This window comes from Elephas maximus, chromosome 8 (assembly GCF_024166365.1).
Source record: "Elephas maximus indicus isolate mEleMax1 chromosome 8, mEleMax1 primary haplotype, whole genome shotgun sequence".
Lineage (NCBI taxonomy): Eukaryota > Metazoa > Chordata > Mammalia > Proboscidea > Elephantidae > Elephas > Elephas maximus.
The window spans coordinates 20,044,178-20,071,316 of NC_064826.1; the positions used below are offsets into that span (position 1 = coordinate 20,044,178).

General features: G+C 38.7%; 1 protein-coding gene and 1 long non-coding RNA gene across 5 annotated transcripts in view; one reads left to right on the plus strand and one right to left on the minus strand.

Annotated features, from left to right (window-relative positions):
- Positions 1–27,139, plus strand: part of TMEM209 (transmembrane protein 209) — a 36,521-nt gene that overhangs the window by 5,167 nt on the left and 4,215 nt on the right. For 2 of the 4 annotated variants that reach the window (XM_049893824.1, XM_049893825.1), the window contains exons 7-15: positions 4,897–5,072; positions 5,692–5,763; positions 8,074–8,170; positions 8,454–8,579; positions 11,994–12,091; positions 12,763–12,877; positions 12,954–13,066; positions 15,641–15,714; positions 20,296–25,126. In XM_049893824.1, the coding sequence (XP_049749781.1) occupies positions 4,897–5,072; positions 5,692–5,763; positions 8,074–8,170; positions 8,454–8,579; positions 11,994–12,091; positions 12,763–12,877; positions 12,954–13,066; positions 15,641–15,714; positions 20,296–20,350 (926 nt within the window). In that variant the 3' untranslated portion in view covers positions 20,351–25,126. Of the gene's footprint in view, positions 1–4,896; positions 5,073–5,691; positions 5,764–8,073; positions 8,171–8,453; positions 8,580–11,993; positions 12,092–12,762; positions 12,878–12,953; positions 13,067–15,640; positions 15,715–20,295; positions 25,127–27,139 lie in introns of those variants that run through there. The other 2 variants (XR_007518434.1, XM_049893826.1) reach the window with 2 other exon arrangements.
- LOC126081760 (uncharacterized) lies at positions 7–25,198 on the minus strand. The gene is made up of 3 exons (XR_007518435.1): positions 25,114–25,198; positions 6,810–6,953; positions 7–2,950 (listed from the first exon to the last, which is right to left on the minus strand). It is a non-coding gene; the product is annotated as an uncharacterized LOC126081760 (long non-coding RNA).

Below are 27,139 nucleotides of genomic sequence, written 5' to 3' on the forward strand. Positions count from 1 at the left end.
CACATTTTTTATGTCACTTTACATAATTCTTAGACTATTATTTTCATTACTTTGATACCTATATATGAATTTTACCCCTCTTGGCCAGATGATGATCTTTTTTTTTTTCCCTCATTTTTAAAAAAAATTTTATTGTACTTTAGGCGAAAGTTTATAGCTCAAGTTAATTTCTCATTCAAAAATTTGTACACATATTATTTTGTGACATTGGTTGCAGTTCTTACAATGTGACATCATGTTCCCCCTTTTCACCCCAGGTTGCCTGTTTCCATTTGTCCAATTCCTGTCCATTCCTGCCTTTTCTTCTTGTTTTTGGGCAGAAGTTACCCATATGGTCTTGTATATTTGAACTAAGAAGCATGTTGCTCACATGTGTCATTGGTTTATAGGCTTATCTAATCTTTGTCTAAAATGTAGGCTTTGGGAATGGTTTCAGTTCTGGGTTATGTATATAAATTTTTAAATCTCTTTTACTAGCAGACCTTTATGTAGTTTAGGGGAGAAATACGTTTTATTTTACCTTATGTGTAATATAAATTTTATGCAGTTAGAATTAAGTTCACCAAATTTAAGAAGCAAAGTATAGCTGAACTAACTGAAGAATCATTAACCTTTCATCTAGAATAGATTGAAAGCTTTTTCATATAATGCAAGTTACAGTTTCTACTTAAAAGTCATGGCTATGAAATAACGTTTTCAAAGTCATACGTAGCAGATTGTTTGAGTGATAGTTGTCTCTTTTCAGGGTAGTCCTTTGGAAGGTTGGGGTGGAGGAAGGTAAGGGTGGAAGGAAATATTAGCGGGAGAGAGAGCCTGAGTTTAGTGTAGAAGTGCTGCTGTTTTTCAGAACAGTTTTTAACTTATCTTTTAGTATTTCCTTAAAGCCTGTAGTTTACCTTGGGAAACAATGTTTAGCAAATCTTAATCTGTTTGGGTAGATTTGATTATTACAAAGTCAATTGTTAGAAACCAAATTAGGTTATTGAGCTGAGCAATGATTTTCCCTCTCGGGAATGTCTGTAGAAAGCACAGCAGGAGCTAAAGCCTGGAGGAACCGAGGAGCCAGTTATTGGACCATGGCTCTTTGTGTCACTTGAAGTCTCCAGTGACTTTTAATTTAATTTTGCCTGCAAGTGCCACATATGTCAAAGAAAGAAATCAGTATTATCTTTGTTATTTTTGATACATGTTTTTTTTCCTTTTAAAATTTTTGAAATATTTTAAGTATACCAGAAATCACAGGGCATAAAACAAAGAACAGCCTGTGCGCCTTCTACACATCTTTGTCATATCCCTCTATTTTTTTTATTTCCATTTTCACTTCTTCGTTGACCCATCGGAGTTATTGAGAAATGTTGGTATTATTGTTTGAAAGTATATTGGTATTGCTTTTCATTTGCAAACATATGAAGAAGATTGATTATCTTCATTTATTTTCCAGCTTAATTGTACTGTGGTTATAGATTCTGATCTCTCTTATTTTTTGACATTTTTTTGAGACTTGTTTTTAGGCCTGCTGTATGGGCACTTTTGGCAAATGGCTCTTGGTGCATTGAAAAGAAGGTATACTTTAAATATTGGGCTTCATGTTTTACATTGAATCAAGTTTGTTGATGCTGTTCTTAAGTTCTTTATCTTACTAATTTTTATCTGGTTGATCTGTCAGTTGCAATATGTTAAAAGCTCCCATTGATTGTCTCCCATTAAATGTTTCCTTCTGTCAAATTTGCTAAGTATATATGAGATTATGTTAAGTGCATATAAATTCAACGAACTAGATTGACACAGTGGCTACAACAATGGGCTCAAACAGCAACAATAATGAGGATGGAGTAGAACTGAGCAGTGTTTAATTGTGTTGTTCATAGGGTTGCTATGAATTGGAACTGACTTGACAGTACCTCACAACTACATAAAAATTCAGAACTGTTCTATCATTCTGGTGAATTATTTCTTTTATCTTTATGTAGGAATCTTTTTTTTATCTCTTAGGCTTTATGCCTTAAAGTCTATTTTGGCTGTTACTAACACAGCTATCCTAACTTTCTTTTGGTTAGTCCATCCCTTTACTTTTAACCTTTCTGTGATGATACTTAGAAATGAATATTTCTGATATCCTGATTGTTACTAGGGTGTCATTGCTTCTAGGCTTCCTCATCAGACACCCAGAAAATATATGTATACACAGACAGATTATGAACACATGCGTCTATATTTATTTCTGTATTTATCCATCTATATATATTATAAGGAAACCCTGCTGGTGTAGTGGTTAAGTGCTGTGTCTGCTAACCAAAAAAGTGGCAGTTCAGATCCACCAGGTGCTCCTTGGAAACTCTATGGGGCAGTTCTACTCTGTCCTGTAGGGTCACTATGAGTCGGAATCGACGGCAACAGGTTTGGGTTTTTTTTTTTATATATGTAATAAACCGTGAGTTCATATTGATACCTCTAGTTCCAATCCAGCCATACAGGGTATATTCTCACTTCCCTCTTTCCATAATTGTAACTACTTTCTCCAGTACTGAGAAACCTCATAATGCTCAAAGTATTCATCTATTTGTTCAGGCCCCCTGTGAGCAACCACTCTGACCATGTTGGTCTGTAGATTGTCTTTTTCTGATCTTTTTTTTGCACTACTACCAAATGTCTTAGGCTGAGTTCTCTAGAGGAGCAAAACTAGTGAAGAATATATATACATATAAATATACAGAGAGAGAGAGAGAGATCTAGCTTAAGGAAATGGCTCGCGCAGTTGTAGAGGCTGACAAGTCCCAAATCCGTGGGTCAGAGGTCAGGTGGAGGCTTCTCGTGACTCATGTGGTTGCAGGAGCTGACGAATCAATATCAGCAGGTCAGGCTGAAGGCTGTTGGCTCATGGGATTGCGGGAGCTGGTAAATTCCAAGATCTGCAGGTCAGGTGGCAGGCTGCTGGCTTATGTCCCAGGAGCTGGAATTCAGAGGATAACAAGTCAGATGCAGGATCCAGAGCACATAAGCTTTGCCGGCATATCCGTATGTATTGGATGCAGGCCACACCCCTAAAGAAGCTCCCTTTTCAATTGATTGGCTGCTTACATCAGATCACAAAATGGGGAGTGACAACATCATATTACAAAATGGAAGATGATTACATTATGGCATGACTGCCAAGTTACTGAGAATCATGACCGAGCCAAGTTGACACACAACCTTAACCATCACAGTCCACCCCTTGTCAACTTAGCACCTGTGCACATCCCCTGCACAACAAATATCAAGACTTCCTGTTTACATTCATTATCTAAAGACAGTCTTCACTGAAATTTTTCTCAAGTTCAGATTTTCTCTCAGAAAGCTTGATTGCCATTCTTAAAGTTCATAGAATGATTCATCAAAGTAGTACAGTGTCCTGTGCTCTGTCATGACCATGTCTCTTACCTTCCTTTTTTATTCCCTATTTTTTTTTATCTATTAAATCTTTTATGTTGGTTTAAAACTTATTTTCTTGACATTATTTCATTCCTCTGAGTCAATTTTGTAAGAAGTCCTACTTGGAAATTTCAGTTCACATGAAGTGTGATAATTATTGTACATAACTATTTATTTTTATGCCAGCCTAAAACTTTTTTTTTTTTTTAACATACCATTAGTCACCAAAACTACTAGCGCAAGACTGGCTAACCCTTAAGGTTTTAGGGCTGTGAATTGAAATGTTGACTCATATCCCTTTCATGATTTCTCATCCCTTGTGTCTGTAAACATAACAAGAAAACCAGTCTTATTATTTTACAGTCAGAATTCTCATCTTGAAAATTCTGCTAAGAAAAAAAAAAAAATCCATTTCCATTCATAATTTTTGTATGTGGGTATGAAGTAGTGATTGATATTTTTTATATCAGTTAAACTCTGAAAAAATCATCTAAGCCATTCCTATAATATGATTGTCATTGAAAACTTGCCATTTATCAACTACTGTGCTAGTTGCAGGAGCCCCAGTGGCACAGTGGTTAAAGCACTCAGCTGTTAATCGAAAGATTGTCAGTTCAAACCCACCAGCTGCTTCATGGGAGAAAGATGTGGCGGTCTGCTTCCGTAAAGATTTACGGCCTTGGAAACCTTATGGGGTAGTTCTGTTCTGTCCTATAGGGTTGCTATGAGTCAGAATTGACTCAATGGCAGTGGGTTTGGTTTTTTTTTTTGGTTTTGGTGTACACGATGGTAGGGAAAAAATATTTACTGCCCTTAAGGAACTCAAATTCTGTTTGGGAAAACTGATGAACTGTAACCTCAAAATATGGTAAGTACTCTGGTAGAGGCCTCTGTTGGAGGAGATTCCTAAATGTAACATTTTTATATTTCCTGAAAGTCAATTTATAAATTCAGATGTGTGGCCAGCAGATAGTCCTTTAATACAGTGTGAGAATTATGACAGGCCATTAAACGGAACACAGTATGGTACAGGGACAAGTCAGTTTAGCCTATATCCCAGAGCAGTGATTTGTTCATGGTAGTTATGCCATGTAAAAGGAGCTTCTAAATATTCAAGCAAGGAACTTGCTTAGCCTATTTATTCCTAAAGAAATTCATCTTTCGTTTGTTTCTCTCTGACTTGTTTGATTTTTGATCGTATTCCCACTGGTAACTCTGTTTTAAAAAAAAAGAAAAAGAGCCAAATTCTCTCTGGGGAAAAATGGGGAGTGAAATGAAAGAAAGGGTAAATGACCTGAATACTGCTGCAGTTCATTTCAAGTCTTAGAGAAGGAGACAGGCTTAATGCTACAGTAAAAGTAAACAGACACTTGTGGTTGTTAGGGCTCTTAAATTCATACTACTCAGAATGTTCTTTTGAATTTTATAACTCTAGATGTAAAAATTGCTGCAACAGACTGATAGTCTTTAAATTAATCATCACAGGGAGCCCAGATTCTACCTCTCCTTCTACCAGTCCTACTTTCTGGAACTACAGCCGTTCTGTGGGGGATTATGCACAAACTTTAAAGAAGTTTCAATATCAGCTCGCCTGTAGGTCACAGGCCCCATGTGCTAACAAAGATGAAGCTGATCTCAGCTCCAAACAAGCTGCAGAAGAGGTAAATGGAAAATGAAAATGACCATTAATATTTATGATTTACAGTTGGTTACAAGGTGGCCTACTTCTGGAACATTTTTTTTTCTTCTGAAACCTCCACTTTTACTGTATAAAAACATAAATTTGGTACACATTAAACAGCGGAAAGGCTCCTGTCTTTGTATACCTAATACTGAATTAGATGGTATATTTTACTTTTTATCACACATAGTTGACATTCGTGTCCTAAAACATTTTTCTGTATGCATTATAAAAAGGCTGTGAAGTATTTAATTGTACTTGACATATACAAGCCTCTTGCTATTAAAATACATTTGAATGAGAACATTTGGCAGTCTGTAACTTCATCAGTTTAATACCAAATGTAGGTTTTTTATTTTGTTCATAAAAGCGAGAAGAATGTTGTTTAAACATACCAGTGCAGGGAACTTTTAAAGACACACCTGTGCCTGGAGAGCATCCATAAGGGGGTTAATCATAAGAAGACTGTTACGTTTGAATTAGATGAATATTGACGTTTGTAAAGATTTTTTCAGAGTTCATCAGATCTTCTTGAGGGTGGGAGAAAAAATAAGGTTTTTCCTCACCGATTATTCATTTTGAACATATATTTTTAATAGGTTTGGGCAAGAGTGACAATGAATAGACAACTTCTTGATCATATGGATTCATGGACAGCTAAGTTTAGAAATGTAAGTTCTGACGTTACTCTTTGGACAATATTGTTGCCTCTTAATATGCAAAATATGTTACTAGAATATTAGAATTATTTCCTGGAATATTAGAATTATTGTTAAAATAGAGTATGAATGGTACATATGTAATGATAAACATGACACAAAGTGTCCATTTTCTTGGGAATTTTTTTCCTACGTATTTAGTAAATTAATGTATTTTGAGAGAATAAAGGCGCAACGTGTTTACTTATCAAGAATTTCCTCCCTTTCCCAACTTCTCAATTTTATCTTTCAAAGAGCTTTTCTGTCAGGGCCTAGAATTGTGAAGGAAAGAAAAATAGGGTCCTTGCCCTCCAAAAACATAAAGAGGGAAATAAGATAATATGTGCTTGTAGCTACTTCAAACTATATAATTTGTTGGATATTTCTAGAAAAGAATCCTCTACCCTTTGGCCTGGTCACAACTCTTTCATATAGTGAGTGAGTGAGTTCTTTATTTTCAGCTCTCTTGGTCGTAGCTGGCTGGCCCAGATTCTGTTGGGCAGAGTGGCCCTCTCCACTGCAGGGAGGTCCACTTATAGTCTAGGCCACCACTTCCTCTGTCGCTCTATCCTTCAACACTCAGCCACCACTCTACATTTTCTAGAAATTTGTTGAAGTACTTCTTTTTTATTCTTTTACTATACTTTAAATAGAGTGTTGAGAGAGGGGTAAAAAATGCAGCCAACTTTCTTGAGCCAGAAGCCTGACTTTTAAAAAAAAATTAAAATTCCCAGGTCCAGCCCCACCACTACTCAAGCAGAATTTTGGGGGGTGAAGTCTAGACCTCTCTCCTGCCGCCTTAGGTAATTCTGTTGCAGCCAAAGAATAGCTGGCGGATAAAAAAAAAAAAAGATAGGAGGCACTTATTCGGTGTTCGAAGAATGAGCGATGTCCTCGAACTGTATTCACTTTTATTTCCACTTAAAGACTTATCTTAAAATGGTAATATATTTAAAATATATAAAGTCTTGGTCAGGAATATTAACCTCATAGAAGAAATTATACACACAATCCCTTACCTGAATTCCTTAGGCTACGGTGTTCTGAAATTCAGAGGCTTTTGTTTTTTTTTTTTCAAAAAGCAGTGTGCATGTTCCGTATATTTTGTAGCAGCACTGGTGAGGTCTGGGATAGCACCCAGTAATCAACCACTTGTAATATTTCTGCAACAAAATGTATGAATAGTCACACTAAGTGGGATAAGGTCTAAAACTTGCTTCATGTAAATTCAGTTCAATTCTCATCAACAAATCAAATTTTCTTTGCTAAATGGATTACAAAAAAACTTTGTGTTCAGTTTTTTGTGTTTTTTTTTTCCCCCCTTCAAAAGTATTTATAAAGAATATGGATTTGTATTTCATCTGAAACTTTTTTAATCCATTTATTTCATCGTTAAATGAAAGCATGGAAACACAAGTGGTGGTTGAAGTTGCTGCCAACACACAAACACACATGCATGTACACGTACATGCACATACAGACAGCACGTAACACATAAGCCAAGCTGGGTTTTTCCTTGGACAGTCTTTTCACATCCCAGAATCAGTTTGATATTGGCCATGGGAAATAGCATTTGAAATTTAATATTCACAGGCCAGTTTCAAATTTAATAAATCTTTGTTTTCAGCATGGTTGGGGAACCTCCTGAGAGTTAATTAATTATGCTAGTTTGAAAAACTGTCTCATTGATCAAAGCCGTTGTAAGCATCACATGAATAATGCATGAATAATTAACACTAGAAGTGTAATCTGAAGGTTATGTATCTGTTTAGTTAAGCATAATAATCATAGAAAAATTTAAGAAAACCGTAACATAGCTGAAAGTTTTATTTTTCTTCAGAGAAAACAGGCATTTATGACGTAAGACTATGACTTAGTTAACTTACACTCCCATAGCATATTTATTTCACGTTCTCTAGACTTCAGGTTAGAGAGCTCAGCTGCTAACTGAAAGGTTGGCGATTTGAACCTACCAGCTGCTGTGCGGGAGAAAGATGTGGCAGTCTGCTCGCCTAAAGATTTGCAGCATTGAAAACCCTATGGGGAGGCGCCGCTCCGTCCTAGAGGGTCGCTATGAGCCAGAATCGACTCAGCAGCAGAGGGTTTGGTTTTTGGTTTTAGACTTCAAGTAGTTGCTACTTCCATTCTTTCTCACTATACTTTATGACTGGGTTAACGTTTAAGCACGTGACAGTAAAAATTTTCTAAAAGAGTTGCATGTAAGAATGAAATTATTTGAGAAATTCTTTGGAATTACATATGCAAATTCTCCTTTCTTCCTAGTGGATCAATGAGACCATATTAGTGCCACTTGTACAAGAGATCGAGTCTGTCAGCACACAGATGAGACGGATGGGTTGTCCAGAGCTGCAAATAGGAGGTCTGTGAAAATAGAGCCCAGCATTTGATTTACTGTCAACGAATCTGCCACGTTAGATAGTAATTAGTGCCAAAGAGAAAGAAAAAGAAAAGAACAGCGTGAATCCCTAGGGGAAGGGGGCTGAAATCATAGGATGGTGAGGGATGACCTCGCTGACTTTTGTGGACAGCCCTGACAGCGGTGAGGGAGCTGGCTAGGATTTGAATACTGGGGAGAAGCACTTCAGTTCCTTTAGCGACCTCGTGGAGACTCGTCTGTGTTCTGTGTGTTTTGTTTTTAACAGAGGCCAGTATTACCAGCTTGAAGCAAGCTGCCCTGGTCAAAGCCCCTCTCATCCCCACTCTGAACACCATCGTGCAGTACCTGGATCTCACGCCCAACCAGGAATACTTGTTGGAAAGGATCAAAGGTAACTATTAATTTGAAGGGGAAACAACAGGAGTTTTTCCACTACCTTGAGATTTTATAAATAAAGGTAACAAGGGAACAATTTTTGGAAAAAAATGTAAAAAGTATGCTCTTACATTTTATAAATATACATATTTAATTATGATTTAATTAAGGCTTATACCTAACAATTTTTGGGTTTTATATTTTCTGTGCTCAGAATTGTCAAAATAGTATAGTTAGCATTAAGTGTTGTTGTTAGGTGCCGTCGAGTCGGTTCCGACTCATAGCGACCCTGTGCACAACAGAACGAAACGCTGCCGGGTCCTGCGCCATCCTTACAGTTGTTGTTATGCTTGAGCTCATTGTTGCAGCCACTGCGTCATCTACCTCCTTAAGGGTCTTCTCTTTTCCACTGACCCTGTACTTTCCCAAGCATGATGTCCTTCTCCAGGGACTGATCCCTTCTAACAACATGTCCAAAGTATGTAAGACACAGTCTTGCCATCCTTGCTTCTAAGGAGCATTCTGATTGTACTTCTTCAAGAAAGATTTGTTCGTTCTTTTGGCAGTCCATGGTATATTCAATATTCTTCGCCAACACCACAACTCAAAGGCATTAATTTCTCTTTGGTCTTCCTTATTCATTGTCCAGCTTTCACATGCATATGATGCGATTGAAAATACCATGGCTTGGGTCAGACACATCTTAGTCCTCGAGGTGACATCTTTGCTTTTCAACACTTTACAGAGGTTCTTTGCAGCAGATTTACCCAATGCAATGCGTCTTTTGATTTCTTGACTGCTGCTTCCATGGGTGTTGATTGTGGATTCAAGTAAAATGAAATCCTTGACAACTTCAGTCTTTTCTCCGTTTATCATGATGTTGCTCATTGGTCCAGTTGTGAGGATTTTTGTTTTCTTTATGTTGAGGTGTTATCCATACTGAAGGCCATGGTCTTTGATTTTCATTGGTAAGTGCTTCAGGTCCTCTTTACTTTCACCAAGCAAGGTTGTGTCATCTGCATAACACAGGTTGTTAAGGAGTTTTCCTCCAATCCTGGTGCCCCATTGTTCTTCATATAGTCCAGCTTCTCGGATTATTTACTCAGCATACAGATTGAATAGGTATAATGAAAGGATACAACCCCGATGCACACCTTTCCTGACTTTAAACCAATTGGTATCCCCTTTTTCTGCATTAAATATGTTAACTAATAAAGGGAAACTGTTAAATATGAGCTAAATGGGCTCAAGTGAATACTTCAGTCAGTTTTCTGCTCTTAGGCTACCAAGATGACCACTATGACATTATAGTTTCAGCATGCTGATCTCAGTTTCTCTTGACTTCTTTTTATTTTGTTGTTGTTGTTTGAGAATATGCACAGCAGAACACGCACCAATTCAGCATTTCCGACTTGTACAGTTCAGTGACATTGATCACGTTCTTGGAGTCGTGCAGCCATTCTCACCTTCCTTTTTGGAGTTGTCCCTCCTCCATTGACATGTTTCCCTTAACTTTTATAATTCATATTTGATATGGTACTTCCTTATATTTTTATTATTTGGAGGCAGTGTGATCCTCAGAGGAGACTTAGTTGAGAATTAGGAAATTAGCCCCCCAGCACTGCCGCACACCTCCTTTTATGCCTTTCTACTTAAGAACAGTTCAGAAAGTTAGAATTTTTTTTTTTTTAATTTGGATAAACTTTAAAAACATCTATCACTAAAACAAGTCTTAATTTAAAAATGTTATGGTGCTTCCCCTGCCCCGCAGGTTTGGGTTGTATTCAGGAATAAGTATTTCTTCATGACTTTTTAAAAACTTTTTATATAAGGAGAATTTGAGATATACACAAGACTGAATAAAATAGCATGCTCAGCCTTCCTGCATACATCACCCACCTCCAGCAGCTGTCAGTCCGTGGGCAGCCCTGCCCTGTCCATCCCCCTCATCTACTTCCTTCCTTCCTGTGTTATTCAAAGCGAATCCTATAGGTCATTATCAGTTCATCTGTAATTAATTCCACATGTATCTCTAAAAGATAAAGCTTTTTAAAAACATCCCTACAATACCACTCTCACAGCTAATTTTTTTTTTTTTTTTTAACAATTTCTTTGTATCATGAGATATCCAATCTATGTTCAAATTTCCATCCTCGTAAAACATATAGTTACATTTTTTGGTATTGTTTGTTTGAATCAAGATTCATATAACATCTACGTGTTGTGATTGGTTGATATCTCTTTAAGTTTCTTTTAAGCTCCAGGTTTCTTCTCTTTTTTTTTTTTTAATTTGCAGTTTATTTGTTGAAAGAACTGGATTATTTGTCCTGTAGAATTTTCCACCATCTGGAATTTACTGGTTGCATCTCCTTGGTGTAGTTTTACATGATCCTTTGTCCTCTGTATTTCCTGTAAATTCAGATTCAGATATTCTGGCAAGATCGCTTCACAGATATCGGGGTATTCTTACACCCAAAAAACGTGTGGGTGTGTGTGTATGTGTATACATATATACAAAGTACATTGTCTGTTGTGTGCCATCGAGTTAATTCCAACTCATAGGAACCCTGTAGGGCAGAGTAGAATTGCCCCATAGGGTTTCCTAGGCTGTAAATTCTATGGGAGCAGATCGCCAGGTCTTTTCTCCCAAAGAGTTGTTGGTGGGTTCGAACCACCAGCCTTTCAGTTACTAGCCAAGCACTTAACCACTGCACCACAGGGCACCTTATGCAAAGTATGTAAACTGTTATTATATATGAAATACACAAGAGTTTAAAAGAATAATGCAGTGAGTGCTGTACGTTCCTTCTAGATTGAACAGTTCCAACATCTTGCCATATTTGATCCACTTTTCATATACAAACACACGTATTTTTTATTGTTGTTTTTTTATAACTTATTCACACTTTTTTTTGCTGTATTGTCTGAAAGTAAGTTGCAGACATCATTACTTTTCAGCACGCATTTCTTAAAAATACGAACATTCACCTCCATAACTGTGATGCAGTTACTACACCTGAGAAGTTAGCAGTAATTCTGTAATATCATCTGATACACGGCTTATATTCAAATTTCCCAGTTGTCCAAAGAATGTTCTATAGCCTTATGTTTTCTAACCAGGAGATAACGTGGAGTAACTCATTGTATTGTGTTGTTCTATCTTTTTAGTCCCTTTTTCTACAACAGCTCTTCTATTGTCTTTCCCACATGACATTGACTTCTTGAACAGTCCCGAATAGTAGTCTTGCCCTATATTTTGGATTTATCTGATTCTTTTTTCATGATGATGTTTAACTTGATCTTCTACATCTTGTATTTCTTTCTTTGGGTGTTTTGGTCAGGTTTTGAAGATGATAGGCTTCCCTTGTTGTAATTCCTTGACCCTTTTTCTGTATACTCAGCTTTTTTAACCTTCCCTTTGTTGCCACAGAACTCTCCCAGGGAGGCTGTATGAGCTCATTTCGATGGAACAGAGGTGGAGATTTCAAAGGACGCAAGTGGGATACAGATTTGCCCACCGATTCTGCTGTAAGTCCCTAGTTTTATTTTTTTCCAGCTTAACTTTTTTTTTTATTGGATTTATATGTATTTTGTCTTGGTTTTGCAGCTAATTAACTGTATGAGTGTGAATGATGCACTTAACAGGGAATTAGTCACCTCCTGCCTTTCTACGGTTGCTGCAAACAAACAAAAATGGAGATCAGATATTTAGGGAATAGAAGTGGCATTTGAACACACACACTTCGGTAATTTTGTAGGCTGGAGTATTTCAACTTTTTCTTTTTCAGTTTGAAAAGGAAACCTGCCTATCAAAATACAGACAAATTTGATGGCAAATGTGTTTTTCTGTTTTAAATGTTGAGTGGATTGTTTGAATTAAGCCTAGACTTACCTCTTGAATACACTGGAGTCCTTTAAGATTTAAGAGAGGAAAAAGATTCTAATTAGCAAATTTCTTATCTTTATAGGAAATAATACTCTTTATTAAAAGAATAGGTGTGCTATCTGACTTAAGTTTTTTGTACTTTTATTCTGTAGATTTCATCTCATAAGTATAACCACTTGAAAGCATTTTTTCCAAATCTCTTTTTTATGGAAAAATTAAAATTTGGGGTCATTATGAATACCAATGTTTTTAAAGGGTTCCATCCATGATAGATTTCCGTGCTGACTTTGAAAAATTGTTCCCTAATCTTCAGATCATCGTGCATGTATTTTGCACCTACCTTGATTCCAGATTGCCACCACATCCTAAGTACCCTGATGGAAAAACCTTTACTTCTCAGCACTTTGTTCAGACACCAAATAAACCAGGTATAAACCTCTACTAGGAGAATGGGGTCTTCCCATGAAATATCTCTAGTGGTTTTGTTTTCTATTTTAATGTAAGATATTTCCTTTACAGATGTTACAAACGAGAATGTATTTTGCATTTACCAGAGCGCTGTCAACCCTCCCCATTATGAGCTAATCTACCAGAGTCACGTCTACAATCTTCCGAAGGTACTTTGCTGTGTGGAAGTTGCTATTATAGAATGTCATGGATGACTGGCTTTGATCATTTTTTTTTTTAATTAGATTCCCTTGTTTATGGAATAGGTAAACTTTTTAAATTAGGGAAAGTGTGTTCCTTGTATATATATATATTTTTTTTTTTAACTACAGAAATAATATATGTTTAATTTGGAGAAGTATAAAGAAAAAAGAAAAGTCTCTTATTCCATTATTCAGAGGCAGCCACTGTTAACATTCGGGTATATTACTTCTTGATAAATTTCATTTTGGTCTTCCTCTGCATTTTTTTTTTTATGGGTTCAAATTATACTGTTTATGTAGTGTTATAGCCTGCTTTTAAAAATTAACTTCCTAACAATTTTCCATACCACTAAAAATCTTCATAAAAATACATTTTAATGACCATAAAAAATTTCATAAGATTATAGCATAATTTATTCAACCATTCTCCTACTGTTGGACATTTTGGATGTTTCTAATTCTTCGCTATTCTAAATACTGATGAATATTCATTTTTATTCATAAAGCTATCTGTATATTTGGATCATTTCTTTAGCCCAAAGTTCCAGAAGTGGAATTCTAAGTCACAGAATACTTTCAAGGCTTTTAAAATATATAATCAAATTACTTTATAAAAAAGTTGCTTTACCAGTTTGCATGTCTGTCCAAATATTTCATCCTTGTGCAGGCATTTCTATTGATGACCTGTGTAGTTATTTTTGTTACCAGAATCTTTACCGAGACATTTTACATTGGCGATAACCGTAAATTGTGTTCTCTCATTCCCAGGAGGGGATATTTATTTCATTTTTTTCAAGTTTGACATTGTAACTTTTTAAGTGTATAAATATTTTGGGCCACTGAAGTTCCTGTGAGTACCCATGCAAATCCTTTTCTTTCTTTCATTCTTTGCTAAGAAACACTCTTAAGTCCTCAGATTCTTGAGTAAAAACACTGAATTAGAATAAACAGGTAGAAAGTTAGTCAATAAATTGAAAAGCTAAATTAGGAACTATGTATAATAATTTTGTTTAAGGGTTAGCTAAATGCTGCCTAGGAGTCCCTTGTAAGTAAAATAAATTTATATTTGAAATCTTATATACTAAGGTATACTGTCATGTATTTTGAAGTATAACTAAAACCTTTTTTAATCACATCACTCTTATTTATGCTGTTAATTTTTGGGAGAGAGCATGTTTGTATGTGTATTTATACAGTCCACCAACCTCAGAATAGTTCTCCTCTCCAGAACCAAAATTCATTTTTGTTGAGTTGATTCTGACTCATAGCGACCCCATGTGTCAGAGAACTGCCCCATAGTGTTTTCTTTGCTGTAATTTTTGTTTGTTTGTTTAGGTGAAATTTCATAGAGCAAATTAGTTTCTCATTCATCAGTTTATACACAAATTGTTTTGTGACATTGGTTGCAATCCCCACAATGTGTCAACATTCTCCCCTTCCACGCCCCAGTTCCCCATATCCATCCATCCATTTTCCTCACGTGTGTTATTGTTTGTCGTATAGACCTGTCTAATCTTTGGCTGAAGGATGAACTTCGGAAGTGACTTCAGTTCTGAGTTAAAAGGATATCCGGGGGCCATAGTCTCGGGGGTTCTTCCAGTCTCTTTCAGATGTGAATTTAAATTTTGTTCTACTTTTTCCTCCCGCTCTGCCCAGGACCCTCTATTGTGGTCCCTGTCAGCAGTTTGTCGTGGTAGCTGGGCACCATCTAGTTCTTCTGGGCTCAGGCTGTTGGAGACTGTGGTTCTTTTGGTCCATGTGCCCTTTGGATGGTTATTTCCCTTATGTCTTTGGTTTTCTTCATTCTCTTTGGCTCTGGATAGGATGAGACCAGTAGATGTGTCCTAGATGGCCATTCACAGCTTTTAAGACCCCAGACGCTACTCACTGAAGTTGGATGTGGAGCATTTCCTTTATGAACTTTGTTACACCAGTTGACCTAGATGACCCCTGAGACCTTGGCTATAATCTTTACAGGAGCAAATTGCCAGGTTGTTCTCCCATGGAGCGGCTGTTGGATTTGAACTGCTAGCCTTTTGGTTAGCAGCCAAGCACTTAACTGTTGTGCCACCAGGGCTCCCTCTTTTCTTTCTAGGCCCTCATAAATGCTGTTCTCTATGTATGGAACCTCCCAGTCTGTTTAACTGCTTCTCCTCTTTCAGGTCTCAACTTAAAAATCTCCTCCTCAGGGAGGCACATCCCCGTCCTCATCATCCCCTGTGTTCCCTCTCTGTGTCCTCATGGTACCCTGTGCCTCCTCTCTCACAGCAGCCATCGCAGCTTACTGTGACTCCCAGTTTACTATCTGGCTTTCCGGATAGACTGGAAGGTCTTGGCTATATGGATCTTCTCTGTCTTATTCACTGCAATATTCCCACTCCGTAGCACAAAGTAGGCACTTTGTTTAATGAATGAATGACAGTCTGAATTGTCTAGCGTTCTGAGTTAATGGAATGTCAGTTAGTAGGATCTGCATTTACCTATTAGATTGAATCTTTGGTTTGGCTAAAATCTTACTGCCTTTTTTTGTCTTTGTTCCAGGGCAGAAATAACATGTTTCATACGCTGTTAATGTTCCTCTACATCATAAAGACCAAAGAATCAGGAATGCTCGGGTAGGTGCTCAGGGTTAAAATACCACTGCTTAATCGGCCACTTTTTTCCTTCCTGTGTGAAGATTCTGCAGAAGGCAGCAACATACACTGAAAAGATTTGTGGTCTGAATAACAAGAGATATGGCTCCTCGTACCACCAGCCCAGCCCTATAACCAGCTAGCTCTGTGATCTTGGGCAAGTCCCCTAGCCCCTCAGAACCTCCACTTCTCTGTTGGTAAAGGGCATTTGGACCACATCATTGCCTTTAAAGCTGTGTTGTCCAGAAGAATGTCTGAGACAGATACATCAGGCTTTTGAAAATAAAAAGAAACTTGGCTCTGTTTTTTCCAGTCATTCCATTTCAGACAGCCTTCTACAAAATGTTTACACGTTCAGAGAGAATGAGTCAATACCCATTCCACAATACTGTTAACTGGGTTGGAAAAACGACCACCTGAAATCATTTACTCTTTAGATGCTTAGTAATGAAACTCAAGTATTATTACAACAAATTCAAAGGCACTATATTCTAAATTTTATTGTGTCAAGTAATATTTGAAAAAAGTAGACCCCAGCCAGAATCTTCTAGTAATGCACAGGAGTCTGAAGACGTGGGTTCTGGTTTTAGCTCCGCCCTCACTCAGTAACCTTAGCTAACAAAATGTAATGTCAAAGGGCTTGGAGCGGAAAATACCCGTGGTCACTTCCAGTTCTGATATGCTGTGCCTCTCTTAAGTTTTGTGATTTGGAGGCTATACATGCTTTAAGACTGTGGAGTGCCATACTGTAGCTGTGTCACACGTAGCACTAACCACTTGAGAAATGGCTAGTCCAAATTGAGATGTGCAGTACACGTAAGTCCATCCGCCAGCTTCTGAAGACCTAGTACGGAAAAAGAATGTAAACTATCTCTTTGAGAATTTTGTTGATTACACATTGAAGTAATATTTTGGGTATTATTGCATTAAAGGGAGTATATATCGATCCTCATTATTCACAGAGTCTGTATTTGCAAATTCACCTACTCACTAAAATTTATTTGTAACCCCGAAATCAATTCTCATGGTGCTTTTGAGGTCATGTGTGGACACGCACAGAGTGACGAAAAATTTGAGTCACCAGACTTGTACGTTCTCAGCTGACGTTGAAGAAGGTGACCTTGTTTCAGTTCTCATACTGTAAGCAGCCATCCTTCTCACGGTCTGTTTGTCTTCCATATTTCCGTGTTTTTGTTGGCAGTTTTGCTGTTTAAAGCATCCCCCAAGCTTAGTGCTGAAGTGCTGTCCAGCGTTTTAAGAGCAGGAAGGCTGAGATGGCCTCACAGAGAAGATAGGTGTCTTAGATAAGTTTCATTCACTCAGGCGTGAGTTGCAGTGTGATTGGCTGTGTGTTCAGTGTTAATGAGTTAACAATGCATTTTAAATAAGATGTCTTTAAACAGAAACACAGATAAACCAAGGTTCTGTGTTGATTAGTTGATGAAAATCTTGTCACCAGAGACTCGTAGGAACCTAACCCTGTGTTTCTCCTGGGAACAGTGGTTCAGTATTCGCTAATCCAGCGTTGGCAGTGATTTTATAGAACCTGACCACCACAAATGACGAGGACTGACTGTATTACGTAAATAGTTTTCCCTGTTTATTTTAATTTCTTTTAGGCCACTACTAGAAAATTTAAAAAGACCTTTGTGGCTTGCATTTGTGACTCACATTATATTTCTCTTGGACAGCACTGCTCTAGAGAAAGCAAAGCTACTGTCCTTAAACATAGGAACTGCAAAGATTCAAACAGAAGTGAGCAGAACTTTACAAACAAATATAAACATTTATATATATGTTTTTTTAATGTAGGAAAGATCAAGTAGGAAACTGACTTTCATGACCCATCTAAACTAACGTAGTTCTCTTTTATTTTTAGTTACAAAAATAACACACGCTCAGTATCAGAATCTTTAAGCACTGCCTCAGTGTTAAGCTAGAAAGTAAAATTTCCTCTCCGACCAGCCTCTCTCACTTCTACTCCCTCAATTTACCAAATGTGAACAGTTTTTGGTGGATGTTTCCAGACTGCTTTCTTGGGAATAAAGTTTTGCTTTTTTAAACAAAAATGTACCAAAATATATTACTTGATAACCTGCTTCTTAATTTTATTGTATATTTTAGACATTTTTCCATGTCAGTACAAATGCAGGTTTTTCCAAAATTTCTGGGAATATTTGTAAATATGTTCATCCTTTCATATAGAAAAATGGAATTTTCTTTAAATACATTATTTTGTAATTCTCCACTCATCAGTGCTTCTAACAGGCTATTTTAAAGTAAAAATTTAGAAACATTTTAAATAAACAACTAATTTTTTAATTTTAATTAAAATTTATCTTTTACTCTAGATCCATGTTGATATTTTGATGCATAAATGATTTATCATGAGAGCATGAAGCTTGTGTCAAGTGCCATTTACAATTTCTCATATGCATAAAAATGGCAAAACTTGAACAGTGCTTAGGAAGAGCAGTAATTTATTCAGAGGCCAGAAAGAATTGGTACAATTTTTTAAAGTGTGTATCTTCTCCTAATGGGCAGCTTATATGTGGAAAACAAGGAAACATTTTAGACTAAAACTAATAATGTGCTATATTTATTTGGTATTTTTTCTTTTTGTTTTTAACCAAGGGGAAAAAAACTTTGAAATTATTAACCTTTTTAATATGACTGATTAATCTTTTTTTCTAAAACAATCACATGGTTAAAAACTGCTATAATTTAAAGGAACTAAATGAACGGTTCAAATATAGTCCTTTTTGGAAGCCTGCCCATAAAGCAACAGATTGATCCACTATATTATCAAAGCAGTGCCGGCTATCCATGCAGTTACTGGAATGAGACAAATGCTTTACTTCCAAAAGGGGGAAAAATCTAGACAGAATTGACTGCACAATAATTTAAATGCTCTGTTCAGCAAAAGACACCGTAAATGAAGTTTAAAGGGAAATGACCAACTGAAACAAAGCACTAGAGTGGCGTCATATATAGCAGACAGAAGTTAATATGTCAGGTATAAAGAGCACATATAAATTAGTTAGAAAAGAAAATATATAGAAAAATGGGCAAAGTCATGAATAGGCAATTCACCAAAAAGTTTTGTGCGTGTGTGGCTAATAAATATAAAAAGATACTTTGCCTCATATAGAATACAAGCAAAAATTGAAACTTTTTGTCTATCAGGTTGAGGTTTATTATTCACAGTGCTGGTGAGTATGTGAAGAAATGAGAAAAGTTACCCTTTTTTAAGTGTATTTGGTAATATATATTTTTAATATTTTCTCAGAGTTAATACATACTCACAATTTAAAAAGCCGTAAAAGGCATATAGTGCTAAAACTTCATGACGAAAAATAGCAGTCCCATGTATTCCCCAACTTCACTCCCCAAAGGCAACCACTTGAAGCATTTTCTCCTGGTATTACTTCCCATTGTTCCAAAACAATAGATGTATGCTGCTCTCTCCTTTTTTTTTAAACATTTTATTGTGATTTAGGTCAAAGTTTACAGACCTAATTAGTTTCCTGTTCAACAGTTTATACACAGCCTGTTACGTGACATTGCTTGCAATCCCCTCAGCGTGTCAGTACTCTCCCCCTTCCTCCCTGCATTCCCATCCGCCCAGCTTTCCTGCCTGTCCTGCTGCCTGAACTTTGCTTTTGGGCAAATGCTACCCTTTTGGTATCATGTGGCTGATGGTCGTGAAGTGTACCTTCCTCACATATACTATTGTTCACTTTATAGGGAATGGGTTCCGTGCCAGGTTTGAAGGGTGCTGCTGTCTCTTGATTCTTCAGTTTTGAACATTGTCTGCAGTTTTCTTATTTTGTTAGCTGAGTAATTTCTCTCTCTTCTAGCCCTATTCTCCCGTACCTTCAGTACAGTTACATTACTTTCTAGAGTATTAGTATATTTTTCATTTTGGTAACCCTGGTGACATAGTGGTTAAGAGCTACAGCTGCTAGCCAAAAGGTAGGCAGTTTGAATCCTCCAGGTGCTCCTTGAAAACCCTGTGGGGCGGTTGTACTCTGTCCTGTAGGGTCGCTATGAGTGGGAATTGACTCAATGGCAACAGGTTTCTTTTTGGTATGTGCAATATGGTTTAGTTTAGGATATAGTAATAACACACACATGCAAATTCACTAAAGCATCCCTAGTAATTAGTAACTTACTCAAGTCAGTAAGGTAAAGTTCTCTAAAGACCTAACATCTCTATAGCCTCCATTTTGTAAATTTAATTTATACTTTAGTCTTTCTTCTTACTAAACTTGTTAGCTCTCTCTATTATCTGGTGTAATAATTCCTGAAGTCCGCTGAAAAATCCGTTTCCAGAACTGCGTAAATCCCTTTATTCTAAGTTTGGGTTTTAAGCACAGTGTCAGTTAAGAAAGTAATTCCTGTTCCTAGAATTCACTTGATAAACCTGCGTAACATAATCCATTGCAGAATAGCATTAAACATCATCAAACATGTATTCCTTGTAAAGTCTCTTGTTTTCGTTATTAGGAAAAAATGCTTGGCAATCAACTCCACTAAAACTTTTTTTTTTTCTCTTTGTAGGAGAGTTAATCTTGGCCTATCCGGTGTGAATATTTTGTGGATATTTGGCGAGTAGCAGGTCATTTAGTTCCAAACATTTGGACTTTTATTTGAACCAGAAATTGCTGACTCTAAGCATCTCTTAGTCACTGCCTCTTCTGAAATACTATGCATATGTGTATGTGTTACAAACTCTTCAGATTTAACAAAAAAGTAGCTATTATGAAACTTCCTTGTGGAAATACGTCCTGTATCTTCCTTACCAAGAGGTATTACCTTCAATTTTATATCACATTTCAGATTTTTCAGCCACCTGCAAAACCTCAACCCTTCAGATTCTTGTTGACCAACAATAGTGCAGTTCTTCCCTAGTTAAATGGAGTCCTTTTTTGTAACTCCTTAAGTGACATCTTCCACCATGATTTTTTTTTTTTGCTTTCCAGTCATGTTACTTAGTATAAATACTTAGAAAGAAACAAGCGAATTGCTCATTTAGTATTTTTATCTCTGTATTTCCCCAGTCTTCTGAAAGCCAGCCCGAGGCTCACATGCAAAGAAAGGAGATTAACTTCTAAGTAATACGTTTTTAAATATTAAGAGAGGTTCAGCAATATTGGCATTACTGGATTAAATTTAGCTGGTAGAATTAAATTGTTAGTTAAGGGTCTGAGGACAGCAAAAGAGATGTTCACTGCTTTTGGTTTAAACAACTCAAATTTCACTGTTCAGTAATACTGTGTTATTTTAATAGCTCCCTTCTTTAAGAACATAGTGATAGCCCATCTAAAATTTTTAGGTGTATTCAGAATGTCCAGTGAGAAGTTACCAAGCTTGAACGTTTTGCTTGACTCCCCATCTTTATTTTCTTATATGTATATGTAGTATCTCTAAGGCTAGCTAGCAATTCTATATCTATTTTTTTGATTAACATGTTATTAGAGACTGCTTCCATCACCCTATGTATACCTATAAACAGCTGACACCAGTATCTTCTGAATAACTGTATGTCAGCTTTATATTTGTATCCTATTTTGTATAATTTGTAATCCTGTTTTTCAAAAAGTTGTTCCTGTTTTTTATATGTCAGATGTCCAAAGAAAAGGAAGGTGTTGTGACTTCCTATCTTTTAAGTGTTTTTGATGCATATTAACTACATTTGTTATATTTTAGAAGAAAGTATCGATTCAACATGTTGAATATAAGAACACGTTAAAAATCTAAGTCTGTGATTTCAGGAGTTATTCAGATGTCATGAAACAACAGTTGTTATGCTGTTAAACTGTACTGCTATGCATACCTTATTAAAAGCGATAAAGACCCAGGGCAGAAATGGGGAGAGTGCTGAAAAATTGTGGCAAAGGAAACCAAGGTCATGAAACACTTTATGTACAAACTATAGAATGGGAAACTAATTTGCTCTCTAAACTTTCACCTAAGGCACAATTTCAAAAAAAAAAAAAAAAACACTAAAAAATTTTAACAGTACACAAAAGGTATTTTCCTTCTCTGTAGGACTTAAGGTCACTGTTAGTTCTATAATTCAAAGCTATAGTATTTTTTAAGTGGCTATCAATAAAATACACAGTAAATATATATGTAAAAATACTAGGGGTTATGCACTAGGAAAAAGAAAATGTTTTGTTTGCATACTAAGTCCAGTGTAGGTTACTGTACTCTGGGTAGCTTTCCCAGATTAACTTTTCTTTATGAATGTTTGAGCCAATTTAGACTTAAATCAGGCATGTAGCTTTTATAAAACAATCCTTTGGTGAATTAGTTTGAATGTGTACTTCAGGAAGATGGTGCACTGCAGATGCAGGAGACATTTTTGGTCCTTGTGTTAAGATGAGCATATACCTACTTTTCTCAAATATTGTTTATAGGGTATTTGTCACAAGTTTTTCTTTTCATTGCTTGATCCATCCTGTGGGATCAGTCCGTGGGCTAATCTTCTAGATCGTGTTCTTGTATCATTTTTTTCTCCATGAATGCCACCCTTTACTTGAGCCAGGTTTATTTTAGGGGCGTACTTAGGTGTTTAAATTATAATTTAGTGCCCACTGAGACATAAAGGAGCTGTGTTGCTTGGCTTTCTCAGACTGATAGATACGCTGGTATTGTAACAGCAATGATGCCCCATGCATAGGGTGGCACTTCTAAACTGAGCTTTGCCATAGAAATCCTTTGGGTGTGGACTCTCCTCAGCAACTGCTGTCTGGTCATCTGTGTCACGGTGTATGCTTCTCGTCCACCATATGGCTTCATATGTCCCCTCTTTGCATTCAAGACCCTAGTTCATCATTCACTCTGGCTCCTATCCCAGGCTCTGGTGGGACATTTCCGGTTACCTGTCAGATATTTCCATTTGGATATCCTGCAAACTCTGTCTGTCTGAAACTGAATTCACGCCTGTTGAAACCCACTGCCTCTTCCTACATCCCTTTTTCTGTTCATTGCACTACCAGTTGCCCACGCTCAAAACTCTGGTGTCATCTCTGATTCCTTGAGCTCCCTGGGTCCCCAGTTCATTCAGGCAGCAAACCTCATCCATTCTGTCTTAACAGTGTCTCCTGCAGCTGTCCCTTTCCGTTTCTGCCACCACCGTGCTCATTTATACCCTTACCAACTCACACAGGACTATTGAACCAGCCCAGTTAATCTCACAGCCTCCTAATTGTCGCCATGCTTCTAGGCTTTCCAATTGATTCTGCACATTCTCTTCAAATTCATCTTCCCGAAACACCTGTTTGATCATTTCATTCCCCTGACAAATTCCTTAGCCTGACATTTAAAGCCCCCTACAGTCTGGCCCCAACCTGGCCTCATTCCCCCCGCCAAACCTTGGCTCCAACCTGCGCAGGCTGCTCACTGCTTGGTGGGCCCTCTGCTTGCGGCCTTCTCATCCTCATCACTCTCTGGGGATGCCCCCTTCCGTTCCTCAGGCTGCCTGGGCCTGGAGACTTCGTTCTAATTAAACCTGCTATTTGGAGTGGGTCCTGGCCACTCCAGCTGGAAGACGGTGCCCCTGTGGAGTGATGAGGTCTGCGCCACTGCTTTGGCGCTTGGCAGCCATTCAGATGGGTTCACCAGTGACTTGAAGTCTCTAACAGTGGCTCCTTACATCTTTTCTCCTCACAGAAGAGCTGATTTTTTCTTACTTTGTGCTGCTGTTGAGGACTTAACAATGGCTAAAAAAAAAATCAAATGACGTGTTGCATTGGGCAAATCTGCTGCAAAAGACCACTTTGAAGTGTCAAAAAAACAAAGATGCCACTTTGAGGACCTGACCCAAGCCATGGTATTTTCAATCCCATGTACATGCGGAAGTTGAACAATGAGTGAGGAAGCCTGAAGAACTGCCGCCTCTGAATTATGATGTCGGCCGAGAATATTGCCTGTACCATGGACCGCCAGAAGAACGAACAAGTCTGTCCTGGAAGAACTACAGTCACAATGCTCCTTAGAAGCAAGGATGGTGAGACTTTGGCTCACATACTTTGGATATGTTATTAGGAGGGACCAGTCCCTGGAGGAAGACATCATGCTTGGTAGAGAGTCAGCAAAAAAAGAGGAAGACCCACTCCCAGTGGTGCCTTTGAGCAGCTGATCCCAATGGCTCCTTTTGTGGCTAGGCGAAGCCTGGAAGGGTGCATTCCCAGGCCTGGGCAGCTGCAGCAGAATTGCTTGGAAAGTAAAGGTGTTAGGAAAGCAAGGTGATCAATTCCACATACTCTTGAGGGTCTTCCTTGTGACCTGTAGGTGAGGCCACTGCATTCATATGGAGCAGCACCTTGTTCCAGGGCCACAGGCTGCCCTGTGAGGTTCTGGGAGAGGCTGGCTGGCCCACTCATCCCTCTAGGTGGCTTCAGTCCACTGGCCTTACCAGAGTCTTTGAGGGTAAGTAGCAGAGGACTGGGCCCTGGCAGGAAGACTTCAGGGAGGATGTGTGTGCTGTTGTCTGCCCACTTAGGAGGAGGGTTTGCACATCAGCCCCTGTGCTACTTGGGCCCCAGTAGTCCCACATCTCACTGATCTGCAGGACTGCTAGGCACTTGCTCTGAGCCACGTCTCTAATTGACTCCTGGGCTATCACCAGTAGTTCCATCTCCAGTGAGCTGCACTGACTTGGGGTGGGACAAGTAATGGATTCTGGGGAGGGTGATCCCTCCGTCAGCTGGATGGGTGTCCACCTAGGAGGGCAGTGACACCAGAGACAGCTTAGCTGGTTCATATTCACACGTTCCCAGGCACTGCTATAGATGAAAATACAGGTACAAGTAAATCCACTCACGCACCCAAGCCAAACAAGTCTGATAGAAGAGCCGCTGGCTGAAGGGGACTGAGGCTCAGAGGACTGAGCTCTCTCCCTAACTGAGGTGGGGCAAGCCATCTTCCCCATTGTAGTTTCTGGTGATAAGGTAAAGATACTTCTCCGACCTCAGGTGATTGAGAAACTAAAAGTGAAAATAACAGACAGTGCTGTTAAGGAAAAACGGCTTTGAAAATAACAGCATAAAACTAGGAAATGGCCCCTCTGGTGTTGTGAAGCAATGATCTCATTCTTGCCTCACACTGAGATACAGATTGTCAGGGCCTGACACACTCACCCGCCCACCCTGGCCCAGCTGTGTGCTCTTCCCTCTCCTCACCACCCAGGCCTGGCCATCTCCCAGACCTAGCCAGTACCGGCTTTTGTCTCAAAGGCTATGCTGTCTGCTGTACCAAGAAAACAGTCTCCTTCCTCTCTCCTATCTAAACCAGAGGGGAAAAACAACAACCTGACTCAGACTCTGCTTTCATGAGCTGCGCCCCATAGGAGGAAAGTCAGAAGGTGGTCACCTGCTCTGTAGGGGGCAAAACTTGCTTTCTCAGGAGCAGCAGCCAGGCGTGATTCTTCCTCAGACACATGGTGTGGAGACTGGAATCAGGCAGCTCTGGGATGGTTTTGGCTCAGAATACAGGCATCAGCTTACTGAACTCAACTCCAAAGAAAGGCCCTTGTGTTCCTACTGGGTAGGGGGAGCCATCTCCCGGCCAGCCTGAGGAGGGAGGAGTCATCAAGCTAACTTGTGAAAGAAAGACTTAGCAGAAGGAAGTTTGAAGCTACCAGCCCCCAAACCTGGTGGTTTGAGAAGGTATTACATGTCTTCCATCTCAAGTTAGTTAACCACTCTTAAATCCAGTACATTTTGCTTCCAGTGAAATGTTCTTTAAACTTTTTTTTTAATAACGTTTATTGTGCTTCAAGTGAAAGCCTACAAACCAAGTCAGTCTGCCACACACAAGCCTACATACACCTTACTCCATACTCCCACTTACTCTCACCCTAATGAGTCAGCCCTTCCAGTCTCTCCTTTCGTGACAGTTTTGCCAGTTTCTAACCCTCTCCACCCTCCCATCTCCCTTCCAGACAGGAGACGCCAACACAGTCTCAAGTGTCCACCTGATACAAGTAGCCCAGTCTTCGTCAGCATCTCCCTCCAACCCATTGTCCGGTCCCTTCCATGTCTGATGAGTTGTATTCGGGAACGGTTCCTGTCCTGGGCCAACAGAAGGTTTGGGGACCATGACTGCCGGGATTCCTCCAGTCTCAGTCAGACCACTAAGTCTGGTCTTTTTATGAGAATCTGGGGTCTGCATCCCACTGATCTCCTGCTCCCTCAGGGGTTCTCTGTTGTGCTCCCTGTCAGGGCAGTCATCAGTTGTGGCCGGGTACAATCTAGTTCTTCTGGTCCCAGGATGATGTAAGTCGCTGGTTCATGTGGCCCTTTCTGTCTCTTGGGCTCATAGTCTTTAAACTTTTTTTAATGCCATCTTTTGAAAATTATTGGAGTTACAGTGGTGGTTAGGCTCCACTTAGGCCAAGTGCTTGGATGGAACTTGGAGGTGAAGTCCACATCCTAGACTACGGTGTCTCTTAAAGAGAAAGCCAAACCAAACTTGTTGAGTCGATTCCAACTCATAGCGACCGTATAGGACCCATAGGGTTTCCAAGGAGCAGCATTTGTTGATGTTCTTAGTTTATAGACAAAGCCTCACATGCTGTGTTCCTCTTGTGTGTGTGTGACTCTATTTCCCTGACTGTCTTTGTCTTTTTATAAAATGACATTCAGAAAGGATTAGGGTTAAGACCCAACCTATCCAGGTATAACTTCATTAAGTTAACTGATAAAATCTACAAAGAAAAACCGTATTTCCCCAAACAAGGTCACATTCACCAGTGCAGGGGTTAGGACTTCAGCATGTCTTTTTGAGGGGCAGAGTTTAATCTAGCAGGGCCCGTGCATTTTTCATTGTTGGGCTACATGAAAATTGATTCAATAGTAAAGGGTAAAAAGCCATCTAGGTAATTCTCTGCCAGTAGTTTCTCAGTAGGATACAAAATTGTTGGCATCTTGCAAGCCCTCACAGCTGGAGCTGTATTGGGGTGGATCCAGGTATGAGATGTAGGAATGATCTGACCTGCTACCAGGATGCCATGATCCTATTCAGTGAGACCTTGTAGAGTTTTCTCCAAGCGTTTGTCTACATGAACTAAAGGATGTGTTTTCTGAGCGGCTTGTCCAGAAGCTGCTTTCTCTGATGAGGAAGCCAAGGTAGCCTCAGTCTGTTCAGTCATCAGCTGTGTCTCCTGGCCAGCACACTCTCAGAGATGCACATCCTAGTTGTGTATACTTTTCATAAATGGACAAGCGTCTACAGAGTGCCTGCTATGAACAATGCCCTATGCTAAGAATGGCCAACAAGAATGCAGTAATGTGTCCCCTCAAGGAGTTTACAGTTTAGAAGTGGAGATGCCATTCGGAGAGTTTAGGATAAGTGTCCCCAAAAAGGCAAGCTTCAGCCCTCTGCAGCTGGTGGCATT